This window comes from Pezoporus flaviventris, unplaced genomic scaffold (assembly GCF_033815535.1).
Source record: "Pezoporus flaviventris isolate CSIRO_AGI_PZ_B2104156 unplaced genomic scaffold, CSIRO_AGI_Pfla_v1 ptg000050l, whole genome shotgun sequence".
In the NCBI taxonomy this organism is placed as follows: domain Eukaryota; kingdom Metazoa; phylum Chordata; class Aves; order Psittaciformes; family Psittacidae; genus Pezoporus; species Pezoporus flaviventris.
In genome coordinates this window covers 4,434,210-4,447,525 of record NW_026892598.1, presented here as the reverse complement: position 1 = coordinate 4,447,525, position 13,316 = coordinate 4,434,210, and the positions used below count along the sequence as shown (strand labels likewise).

Here is a 13,316-nt window from a genome sequence, read left to right as displayed (position 1 = left end):
CCTTCTTAGGTGGACTCAAAGTTCAAGCAAGGGTCTGTCCCATAAATCAAATCATACCTTCAGTGCTCGCTTTTAACTGGAACATTGGATCACCCATTGCAAGTAAAGTCATAGCAGCTTCAGTGCTTCCATCATTAATACCTGCAAAGTTGTTCATACGTGTTAAAAGTCACAAGCACATTAACCATAAATCCACTTATCTGTTTGATGTCACCATCAATATAATGAAGAATGCATTTTTTTTGAATTGTTGCCTTTCATGGATCAAGATGCTTGGAAAGAGACAGCACTTCTCATCCACTAAATTAGAATTACTGTAAAAAACCTGATCAGCAGCATTATTCCTTTTAATGGTGTACTGGGTACACATGGTAAGGTGTTGACAGCATGGGGGCTGCTCTGGACACAGCTGGTTCCAACTGACTCCATCATAAGACACAACCAAGCCTGCCAGCCAAGACAGTGGCACATTTGGGGAACACATTTCAGAAAGGGGAAAACATTGCACAGCAATGAAAAGTGAGGGGGAAAGTGTCAGAAACAGCCCTGAATAAGTCTTGTGGTTTAAGCCCAGGAGGTAACTCAGCACCATGCAGCCACTCACTCACAACCCCCCCTCCTTCTCCCTTCCCTCCAGGCAGGATGGGAAGGAGAAATGAAAGAATGTAAAACCCATGGGTTGAGATAAGCACAGGCCAGTAATTAAAGTAAAATATGAAACTACTACTGCTACTACTGATAATAAGGGAAAGGGGAGGGAATATAAAATTAAAAAGGGAAGGGAAAAAATACCATAATAACGTGATGCACAATGCAATTGCTCACCACCCACTGACCCAATCCAAGCAGTGATCTGGGCCTTCTGAGTGACTCCCCCAGTTTATATACTGGGCATGACATGCTGTGGTATGGAATACCCCTTTGGCTACTCTGGGTCAGGTGTCCTGTCTCTGCTCCCTCCTGGTTTCTTGTGCTCCTCCTCACTAGCAGAGCATGAGACTGAAAAGTCCTTGATCAGGGTAAGTGCTGCTCAGCAATAACTAAAACACTGGTGTGTTACCAGCATTGTTCTCAGACTGAAGCCAAAATACAGCCTTGTGCCAGCTAATAGGAAGGAGAAAAATAACCGTTAAAACTGAACCCAGGACAATAAGGAAGGAGGCAGAGGGGGTACTCCCATGTGTGGGAGCAGAGATCCTCCTGCAATCTGTGGAGGAGACCTTGATGGAACAGGTAGCTATTTCCCAAAGCAACTGTACTCCACAGAGGACCCATGATGGAGCAGACTTATCCTGAAGGCCTCTACCCTGTAGCAAGGACCCCACACTGGAGTAGACAAAGAGCCTGAGGAAGCAGAAGCAGCAGAGATTGTTAGGAACTGACTGTAAACCTCATTCCCCTTTGCCCTGCACTTCTTGGGGAAAAAGAGGCAGAAAAGTGGGAAATGAAGGTGTGAAGTTAAGCCTAAGACGGCAGGAAGAGAATGCTGCTTTTCAGTTTTGATCTGTTTCTCACCATCCTATTCTGTTTGGCAACAGATTAAATTAGTTTTTCCCAAGTTGAGTCATTTTGGTAAGTGGTCTTCATGTCTTTATCTCAACCCAGGAGATTTTTTGTTTTATTTTTCTCCCCTCATCCTGCTAAGGAAAAGGAGTGGAAAGCAGCTGGGTGGGAATTAGCAACAGTTTAATCACAGAAATCCTTAACCTATGGTGTTGATCCATATCCCAGTTTAGACTCCCAGTTCCTAATTCACTATCCAGAGTACATCTGTTTGCCTACCGCTAACTGGGCATATTCAAAAAGACATTTCCATCCTCTACAGCTATTATACTGAAATAAATTGAAAGAACAAAGTAGGCTTTCCCTCCTTCAAGTAAGACACTAGGTACACTCAATCTCCAGTGGAATCTAGCAAGATGTATTGAGAATGTATTTAAAATGTGAAAGCTATTCTAAAAATCAACAGATCCATAAGAGTTTGTAAAATCCCACATGGAAAGAATATTCGCTTCTGGAAGACTGATCACAGATATCACAGTCTTCATGCTATTTTACAGATTCAGGATATTAAGGTCAGAGACCATAGAGATGACAAAGCTACAAATCTGCCCAATCTTTGTCTCACTCAGTCACACATCAAGCAAGTGGCAAGTAAGCAACTTGTGGACAACTACCACAGCACAGGAAAGAGGTAGATGGGATACACAAAAGGCAATTCTGACCCTAGGAAACAGAACTTGGCAACACTTGGTCCCCCTGCTTGACAGAGAACAGTAAGAAAATAGTTTAAATCTTCTCCAAAACGTAAAAATATGTAGTATCTCACAAGCAGTTTTTTTTTAAATAAGATATATAAACCTGAAAACTTTCAGCAAGAATAACTACATATTGGTAACAAGTTAATGGGAAAGATATTAACAATATTGTTTCATATCTACCTTTGTCCACCCCTGGATTTTCATGTATGGTTGTTTCCTTAAATAAAAGAAAAACAGTATCAAAGTTCTAGATAAGATGAATGCACAATTTTAATTCAATTACACACTTAAATTACAGGTAAATTCTGTCCAAAGTTTATCCTGGCTTTGAACGGGTATTTTAAAGGCTAACAATATTCACTTACATAGTTTTTCCAAAGCCGTGTCCTTGTATCTGTACAGGACAGGCAAGAGTCTATTAAGCTATACTGTTACAAGCAGAGATGGCAATCAGGCACAGGCACTTTTATGTTCTACAAAACAACAACAAAAACATTCTTACTGCCATTGACATGCTTACTTTTTCCTCCCTCTGTACCACTTGATTGACAGATGCATGAGAGAGACTTTCAACATCAGGAGCCACCTGCACATCTGGTATATTCACAGGTATTTCCAGCTGTAAAAATAATTTAAAAAATATTTCAGTTCCTCAGCCCCAAAAGAAAATCTGTCAAATGCAAGTTTTTTTTATAAACTACATATAATTAGTACATCTTAAACATTTAGTGGGATCCTTCCCAAAAATCAAGTCTTACACTACACACTTCCTGATTTAAGAAATCAGCATTTGTATGAACTGGAGACAGTGCTGCTTGTAAGTAACTGGAAACATCAGATGACCTAAGACTTTGGGTTTAGTAGTTTATTATTCCACCAAACTAAGTTATGCAGCGGAGATCTTCCATGATGGCTGTTTACTTCAAATGGTTTTTGCTAGTTTTCATACTTTTCTGCTTTTTAAATCTTCAGGAAATTAAAAACCACTCAGCCTTTTTCCAAAGACAGATTAGGGAATACACACCTCCCTACTCCCCACCCCCCATTACTTTACCTATTTATTTTTTTTCTTCTTCTCCTTTAACACTGTATTTCCACTGAGAGCTTTAGACATTTGGTATTTTCAGAAACAAGGAACTGAAATTTGGCATAAAGGTTGCGGTATTTCTAGTGAGGTTCTTATGAAAAATACTGCTCAATCTGAATAGCTTTCAAAGGCTTGCACTTTATACAGATGCTTTCCACTGATCTATTTAAACTTGACAACAGCTGAGTCCTCAGGTATCTAACCATATTCCTTCCTTACTAGAACTCATGGCTCCTATGTGTTCAATCAGGAAACATATGTGATATATATTCCCCATCTCTGAAATGAAGGGATTCAGCAAAACTTTCTGTGCAGGAACTTTGCTGTCCATTACTGTTCTAGAGTCACCCTTTGACTGAGCTTTAAATTTTTTTACTCTTTCATCAGGAGAAAGAAACAGTGTGATAAATTCACTAGACAAAGATAAAAAAAAATTATAAAAAAAAAAATCAAGATTTCAATGAGAGAGGAAGATGACTCTTCCTCTTGTAAGCAAAAAGAACTGGAGTGGGTGAAAAGTAGTGATGAAAACCTGAGGCATGAGCTGGTCAGATAAACAGATTTGGAGAAAGCAAAAATAAAAAAAAAAAAAAAAAAAAAAAGCTGTCAAAGAAGACACGTCACTGAGATAAGACAGGCCAGAAGGGCCAAAAAATGCAAAGACAGGGAAAAAGAGTAGACAAACGTCTAAACCTTTGAATGCAATCCCTTTCAAGGGACTTGAACAGAGTTCCAGACTTCAATAATTCCCCAATAACAAGAAGTATGCCAGTTCCTCTCTAGTGACTGGTCTTAGTAGATGTGATACCAAGTCTTTCTACAGTCTAACAATCTTGAGTTCTATTCTAGTCTAACAGCATAATTAAAACATGGGCCTGCATTCTAGGCTTAAAGTTTCCAACTCTGCAAATTGCTCACAAAGAATAAAAACATGTAACTTTCAAAAATTGGACCTCAGACTGATGCAGTATTCTGTTCAAAACCATGTGCTAGGTAACATCCTTGCTACTCATTGCCATTATTAACAACTTGAACTAAACTGGGATAAACCCCAATTTTTATGAGATTGTATTAGAACAAAAGCTTTTTAAACAAGCGAAACAAAAGTACATATGCAGAACACAGCTACATGATACCTCGTCCATGGTTTCCTGTATCTGAACAGGAATAGGTTTTGGAGATCGAAGACCTTTAGGAACAAACGCTGGAGCTTTGTTTACTTCTTCTGGTGCAAAGCATTCATCTTCATCATCAGGCTCAAAGTCATCTGCCTCCTCCTCCTCCTCCTCTTCTTGAGAAGCCCGGAGGGTCACCAAGGTTATCTTTGAACTTTTGTGCTCCTTCCCAGATTTCTTTCTATGCACAGTTTTCAAACTTTTGCCTCTAGTAACACGCAGTTTAACGTCTTGCCTTTGATTCCCCTTCTCACTGCAATCAGCCTCACATTCAGAGGAAGGAGAGGCAGCAGTTCTTAGCTCAGAGATATGTTTTGGCAGCACTACCTGTTTTGATGGCCTCCTGGACTGCCTTCTAAAGCAAAGGACAAAAGCATGTTTAAAAAACAACAACGTCCAACACATTCCAAACAAAGGGATACTACAAATAAAAACAAACTCAATGAATAAAAAGGGACCACCGTGACCAGCAATACAATCTATTTACTTCCTAATGTAAAATGACAAAAATGCATTCACGTACTATTTAATCAGAAATCCTAATTTCTTCATGTATGCAAAAAATACTGATTATCAATCTGTATTAAGCAGTTTCAGAGCTTTGGAAAGCTGCACAATTAAATTTACAAGATACAGAATTCTTTGATTAGAAAAGCATGAATTCATTTTCATTTTGTGGGATGTGTAAGTCAAATGCTTTTTATCTCATGTGAATGTTTCCAGTTCTCTTTTGCTAAAGCTGTATTAGGAGCCCCAAACTGTCACACTTCAGCTGATCACACTAATGCCTAGAAACAAGAACTGTTAGGTAACTAATTATCTGCTCCAGTTTCTCAGACAGCAATCTCTTCCCTCATCAGTTGCTGTTTCCCTCCTCCAAATGATGAGCACCACCACTTTGAGTACCAAAAGTAATTCCAAACATCCCCCAAAACAACATCCTCCTTTGTAAACTGTTGTGGAGAGGAAACAAATAGCAGCAGAGGACATTTCCACAGACTTTGTTTAGACTAATCCCACAATCCTTGTGCCCCCAGCACTAGTACTACAATGTCTTCCCCTTTAAAATCAGTAATTTCTGTTGAAACCACAGGTGAACCTGGGATGGGCTGGCAGGAGTGCTGGCTGAGCCCATTTTGCAAGAGTGCAGGTAGGGTAAGAGACAGAGAGAAATCTGCATGCATTTGGTAGACCTCAGATGAAAGACAGTGACTGACATCCTGCATGCACTCATGTAACACTATGCAAAATAATGGCTAATAATTACATTTTGAAAACAAAAGCCAAAACCACTAAATTGAGCTTACAAGCAAAAATTAGTTGTTTTACCTTGTGAGATTGTCTGTTTTTTTTTCTCTTGAGGCAGAAAGCTGAGAATCTTCTTGTTCTACTTGACTCTCATTCTCTGATGATATCTTTGGAGACTGGAGTCTACTATCCAGCCTCATTCTCTTACAAGATTCTTCTCCAGCAGAGTGTGTAAAATCATGTTTTCTTGTAGTCTCTGAGAAGGATGCAGCTTCCACTATGTTACTAGATTTTAGCTGAATGGAGGAGACAATTATTGCCATATTAAGTGCCAAATTTTTAAACTGTTTTTGAGGCCAAAAAGATTAAAACAAATAAATTTAAGGTTCTTGAAAACATGTCCAGCTGTCATCTCTGACAGCTTAGGACATTTTTCCCCATCTTCTAGAATTTTGGGTTCTATAGCAGAAGCATCATTAGATGGTACTATCTATAATGCCAGTGCTGTGGTTTGCTAACAGATCAAGGACATGCTCAGCTTATTAAGAGCAGCAACTCTTCAGAAGCTAGAAAGAATAATAATTTTCTAAAACTACCTATTAAAGAAAAATCTGAAGGAAAGAAAAAAGTATTTTCTGCCCTAGGAACAAATTAGGAAGAAGAAACTACAACAGTTTACAGAATGGCATTTAAATACTAATCAAAACACACATACAGAAACATATCCCACTATATAAAAATCATCAGCAGGCACAGCCCTGCCAATTATGGCTACTGGGCTAAAATATGTTAACTGAAAGATTTTAGTCATCCATCTAGAAAATAAGGAACACCAGATAAACTTGATCCAAGTATTGCAACGTTAGACAAAGAAGCAACTAATTTGGCTAGGTTAGACCTGTTGAGCAAATTTAAGCAGAAGATCTGAACTTTGTTCACATACACTTCAACTTGTAAATATATGGATTTTAGGTAGTATCTGATGTTAGAGAGCTGCCTTAATTTCCATTGTTCAATTAATAACAGATATTAAATTAACTGGTAACAGTGTGGGCATGTATTTATGATAATGCAGACTTCTGACTATATGAACTGTAAAACTGAGGACAACAGCATACATTAAATGTTTTCACAGTTTTTCAAATTCTATGTCCATTTATTCAGCATCATTCCCAATAGTGAATTAAAAACAAAAAAAAATAGGACAAAAAAGGATCGTATTAAACTTTCGCAGTCATACACTGGATTTCTGCACCGCCTATGGTTCTTAGAACTTAAACACAAGAACTGAGGGATAAATTGGCTCAAAACACAAGATCAACACTTACCACTGACACACTTGGTTCTTCTAACACCAAACACTCTTCTGCATTTCTGTTATCAGAGTTGTCCTCTTCTCTGTTTTCACTTTCTTCAGGATAACCCCTTTTTCTAGTAACACTCGTTAGGTTTGGCCTTGAGCGCCAAAGGGATTCATTCACTTGACGCAACGGTTTTGCATCGCTCTGTTTACTTTCTTCTCCAGAACTTGGTTTATTGTTGGACCTACAAAAATATTTTTCAAATTCTACTTCTCAGGAACTACAAAACATACACTCTACAAGCTTGGCTTGCTATCAAATATTAGTACTTCCACCTAAAAATGAACTCAGGTTCATTTTTACAACTTTCATTTGTTTAGTTGGTGAAGAAAAAAAAAAGGAAGAAAAAAAACAATGTGAAAAGCAGGTAACTTGATTTTCTACAGTCCTGGGCCTTTCTGATTATTTTTGGAAAATCCTTTTTGAAGCAAAACAACATTAAGAATTTGTACTACCACTTTTAAACAGGATTAAATTCTTACATCTGCTCAAGCACATTCAGAGCAGCAAGACAGAAATCTTGGGCTTTTAAACTCTCATCTCAGGAAAGGACAAGCAGGAGGATCCAGGTAACTACAGATCAGTCCCTGGGAAAGTGATGGAACAACTAATCCTGGAAATCACTTTGACACAAAACCCGAGAAGGTCACTTAAGAATAGTCAGCATGGATTTACAATAGGAAAAACATGCTTAACCAGCCTGATAACCTTTAACGATTAAATGACTGGCTCAATAGATGAAGGAAGAAAACTACTACTACCAATAATTATAATGGGAAATAACAAGGGGAGAGAATATATAACTGAAAGGGGAAAAGGAAAACAATAACCAGCAGTGGCGGTGAGCAGTACAATTGCTTACTACCCACTGACTGATACCCAGCCCCATCCAAGCAGCCATCAGTTTATATACTGATGTGCTGTGGTATGGAATACCCCTTTGGCTACTTTGGGTCAAGTGTCCTGTCCCTGCTTCCTCCTGGCTTTTTGAGTCTCTCCTCACTGGCAGAGCATAAGATACTAAAAAGTCCTTGATCGGAGTAAGCATTACTTAGCAACAACTAGAAACATCAGTGTTATCAGCCTTGTCGTCAGGCTAAAGTCAAAAACACAGCACTGCACCAGCTACTAAGAAGGAGGAAAGTAACTCCTGAAGCTGAACCCAGGACAGGGACATGAAAAAGTATGGGCTGGATGCATCCCATTCTGGGCTGCAGCAGACAAGGGGGTGCACTGAAACTGACTGAATGGCTCGTCTTAGAGGTTTGTGATCAGTGGCCCACAAGCTAGTTAGAGACCAGTAACTAAGAGTGTACCCTATGGGTCAATGCTGTGTCCAATCCCTATCCTGTTTAGTATCTTCATTAATGATATAATTGATGGGGCAGAGCATACCCCCAGCAAATTTGCAGATTATACAGAACTGGGAGTAGTTGCTGATACACCAGAAGGTTGTGCTGCCATCCAGAAGGACACAGAGAGGCTGGAGAAATGGGCTGACAGGAATCTCCTGTAGTTCAACAAGGAGAAATGCAAAGTCGGCACCTGGGGAAGAACAACCCCAGGCACCAGGACATGCTGGGGGCCCCCCAGATGAAAAGCAGCAGGGTAGAGAAGAAACCCAGGAGCCCAGGTGCACACCAAATTGAATGTGAGCCAATAATGTGCCCTGGTTACAAAGGAGACTAATGGTATCCTGGGCTGCATTAGGAGAAGCATTGCCAGCAGACTGAGGGAGATGATCCTTACCCCACATGCAGTGCTGATGAGGCCACATCTGCACTACTTTGACCAGTTCTAGGCTCCCTGGTATGAGGCATGGAAATACTAGAGATGACCTGTCGAAGGGCCATAAAGATGCTGAAGGGCCTGAAGCATCTCTCCTGTGATGAAAAACTGAAAGAGTAGGGACAGTTCAGCCTGGAGATGGAGAAGGCTCAGGGGGATCTCTTCAATAGCTACGTAAAAACCTAAATGGAGGGTGCAGAGAGGATGGAGCTGGGCTCTTTCAGTGGTGCTCAGTGACAGGACCAGAGGCAACGGGCACAAACTGAAACACAAGAGGATCCTTCTGAACATCAGAAAATACCTTTCCACTGTAATTGAGCACTGGCACAGTTACCCATAGAGATTGTGGAGTCTCCGTCTTTGGCAATAATCAAAAGGCATTTGGGCAGGGTATTGGGCAACCAGCTGTAGATGGCCCTGTGTGAGCAGGTAATGTCTAGAGAACACTTCCAACCTCAACCATTCTGTTTAATTCTGCCATCACAGGAGCCATGAGGACTGTACAGCAAGGCCCTTTTCTTGTTAGCACAAAGACTCTTAGGTATGATTTCAGTGCAAGTTATGGAAGAGATTTTACACAGAGGCTCAGAGACAGATAGAAACGGGAAGCTAATTTCAGAAAATAGCAAAAGTAAATTGAGTTGAGGATGCTCTGTATCTGCTAAGATTGAACAAAATGTAGCTTATAACATAATCCAGAACTGTTACATCTAAATGGCACTATTTGCCTTGTATTGCACGTACATAAAAAGTATCCCCTTGACCAAAGAACCAGGACCCTGCACATTTTTGCATGAATTTCTCCTGCTGGAAAGATAAAGTGAAGACTTAGAATACATCTTAAACAGCAAGCCTATTTCATGTTATTCTACCTACCACTTGGCAATAGAAGTGATTGCAAAATGCACTGCTCAGTCTTTCTTTCAACAGTGCACATTTCTAGTTCATTGTACCCTAAGAACTGTACCCTGTCTGAGAAATCCAGGCAGCTAAACTGTGATTATTTGCTTCTGCGCTCTCCTGCAAAGTACCTTCTAAAAAGGAAAACAACCTTGAAAAGAAGTCTGTTAAAAACTCTTGTATTACCTAAGGATGCCACCTAGTGACCTTCATGGTGTTATCTAGTGCAGCTGAGAATCTAACACTTCAAAAAGCAAATGCTGAATGAAAACAACTGGACAAATAAAAAAAAAGCTCTTTAAAAACTTTTGTGTTATTTTGCCAACAAGAAACTTTACCTTTCTGAGGTATCCTGAATGCTTCCTATTGTATCTTCAGATAGCTGTTCTTGTTCTGCCTTATTGTGGCAGTTAGGTGGCATTTTAGAGGAACAGAGTGTTTCTGACTTCCTACTTTTAAGATTTATGTCTAGATTGCTATCCTTGGGCAAACTCCCCACAGACAGCAGTACTTCCATGTCATCCTTTGAGTTGAGGGGGAACAAACAAATAAACAAAAAAAACCCCAGAATTAGCACAATATATATCACCCGTAAAATAAAGCATTGCAAGTTATGATCAAGACCTCAACCTGAGCCAAAATTTCACTTGAAAACTTCCATGAGCAACAACCAAGGAGCTCAGAAGAAACCCAGCAACAGAAATATGACATGCAGGTAACCTCATGTATCATGAACATGACTGAAATTTCAAATTTTAAGTGAGATCTTTCAGATCTGGTAACAGAAATACACATATTACCAATGTGTTACTAACAGAATTTTAGAAGACTTCATATTAGAGTGCAAATATTAAACAAGCATGTATTCTTACTAGTCCAAAATGAATTTATGCACTTAAACAGCTTACTCGGATGTCCTACAAACAGCTGATGCAGAACCAATCATCAGAAAGCATAGTCAGAAATATCTGAAAGGATTCTCACTTTTGAGGAAGGAGGTTCCTCAGATTCTTCTGCCACAGGCAGATTTTCTCCTTTATTTGTTTCTTCCTCAACTGGAGCAGCAAGGGTTTGTGTCACTGGAGATTCTTTTTCCCTATAAGATCTTTTTAGGTTCGGTCTAATTCTTGGAAATGTTTTCCTTATGAGTTGTCCTGATCCCAGAGCACCCAGCTTGCCTTCTTGAGAAGTGGATTTTTCAGCACTAGTGAATTTAAAGCAAATAAACAAACCAAACCAAAATTATGTCACTTGACTTTGGCTGGGAGAGGACAAAACCAATTCTGAACTGATTAAGTTTGAATCAACAGTTATACAAAAGGGTTAGAAACTGATACACTGTTTTGTTTAAAATTGAGACAATTACCTTTTCAAATGCATACTTATTATTTTGGGCATTTATCATTAACATGCAAGGATGAATAAAAGGATTTCTTTGTCAAGGCATTTTTAATAATGCAAGAAAAGTTGCGTTGCTAACCATACCAACATTAAAGTATCTGCAGCCTAATAAATGCTTAAGAGCTTACTTTAACAAGCAGTAAAATAGAAGAGCACACTGAAATCAACAAAAGACACATCTCTCACATTTTGCACAATTTCTACGTGTTTCATGTATAATTGCTGTATATGCAAATACAAACTAAACGAAAGAAAAGCATGGTCCAAAAGAACTACGAGCTCATGCAGATCAACTATGTACCAGATAAAGAACGACAAGTAGTTCAGCTCAGCTAGAAGTGTGCTCTGAAAGCATGGGAAGAAGCTGTCTATAGGTGCTGAAAATTAAATGCTGGGGAAAGACAGATAACAAGGAACAAAGAACTGACATATGCAAAGGTATCTCATGCACCAGATAGAGGTTTCTCAAATGCAGTTTTGCACTCTAGCCTCACCTGTTTTGTTCACACAATGTGTTTCCAGAAATACAGGGCACCTGAGGTACCTCTTCCTGTTTCTGTTCCTCTTCGCTCAATACATCTGCTTGACACAATACAGCTTCATTTTTACCCTTTAACTTGCAATTAGGAAAAAAAAAAAAAAGCATGAAGAAAAAGACAATCAAGCAAGTTATTAAACCAAACTTGTATAAAAACATACAAACTACAGACCTCTGTGCTGTTTTACCAATCTGAATCAAAAAAAGAATCACATTTTATTTATTGAGGGTAATCTGCCTAAGCACATATTTCAATTTACAGACAAGCATGAACAGAAGACTTAGTCGTGGGCTACCTAGAATTAGGCTCTTAAATGTTATATGCACCCAAGCATTACGGGTTCTATTTAGCACAGCTCTATTTAGCGTTCAATCAACTCTGTGGAAACAAAACACTTTGGCAAATGGAAAAACCTTTTAAAACTGGACACTGCAGAGAATAGCACAGACACATACAAGCCACTATAACCTCATACTCATAAGGCTTTATTACCTTTATTTCTGTATTTGCCACACTAATTCCACAAATAAGCCAGTCAAACACATCCCTCAGCACTTCAGGTCCATGACAGCTTTATTAGTATCAAAGAGCATCAGACCTGCTGTGGTTCTACAGATTTCCATAGCACAGAGCAAATGTACATGCATGGTCCACAGGCCTAGAATAGCCAAAGCTGAACTGCAAACAACTACCTCAGCTAGGGGTTAGCTGACACTGGGGCACTAAGAGGTAAATTACAGATGCAATGCACTTGCACTCATCTCTGAGAACATCGCACATAAGTACTCCAAGCTAGGTCTACACAGGTGCAAGAACAAAACAGCTATAACCACTCAAAAAAGAAAAAAAAGGAGTCACTCTTAGAAAGCTTAGTTATGTTTGAGATCTAAAGTAAGTTTATGTAGTCATGCCTACACCACTGGCATGATTCATGAGCAACCCACAAAAGGGTTACAGAGATTTTATCATACCAGCATGGCTTTCAAGGATTTTAGAACCTTTTACAGTGCCTAGTAAAGTGTCTGTGGGGACACAGTATAGATGAATGACTCAGTTTACCTGTGTAAAGTAGACGAGTGTCAGGGCTGTTGTGGTGAAGCCAAAGCTTACCAAATCAGTAAGACTTAAAAAAAAAAAGGCAAAAAAAAAAAAGCAAGCCAACAAAAAAAAAACAACCACCACCAGGAAAAAGACTATCCTGTACCTTTGCTTGATATTCTATACTAGATTCCTCAATAGAGATTTGACTCATCCAAACAGGAAAGATAAAGAAGCTAATATTTCTGTATTGCAGTTATCATGAAAAATCACAACAGTCAGGTGAAGTTGCAGACAACTGGAAAAAGGGGAATACAACCCCCATTGTCAAGAAGGGGAAAACGGATGACTCAAGGAACCAGTCAGTCTCACCTCTGTGTCTGGCAAAATCTTGGAGCAGATTCTCCTGGAAGGCGTGCTAAGGCACATGAAAAACAACAAGGTGGCTCGTAACAGCCAGCATGGCTTCACTAAGGGGAAATCCTGCCTGACCGATTTGGTGGCCTTCTATGATGGGG

At 39.4% G+C, this 13,316-nt stretch overlaps 1 protein-coding gene across 1 annotated transcript in view; it reads right to left on the bottom strand.

Annotated features, from left to right (window-relative positions):
* Positions 1-13,316, bottom strand: part of BDP1 (B double prime 1, subunit of RNA polymerase III transcription initiation factor IIIB) — a 50,093-nt gene that overhangs the window by 11,717 nt on the left and 25,060 nt on the right. The window contains exons 21-29 of the mRNA XM_061468645.1: positions 11,716-11,831; positions 10,805-11,024; positions 10,159-10,343; positions 7,100-7,316; positions 5,853-6,067; positions 4,485-4,878; positions 2,782-2,880; positions 2,442-2,478; positions 58-141 (exon numbers count right to left, since the gene is read on the bottom strand). Of these exons, the coding sequence (XP_061324629.1) occupies positions 58-141; positions 2,442-2,478; positions 2,782-2,880; positions 4,485-4,878; positions 5,853-6,067; positions 7,100-7,316; positions 10,159-10,343; positions 10,805-11,024; positions 11,716-11,831 (1,567 nt within the window). The remainder of the gene's footprint in view (positions 1-57; positions 142-2,441; positions 2,479-2,781; positions 2,881-4,484; positions 4,879-5,852; positions 6,068-7,099; positions 7,317-10,158; positions 10,344-10,804; positions 11,025-11,715; positions 11,832-13,316) is intronic.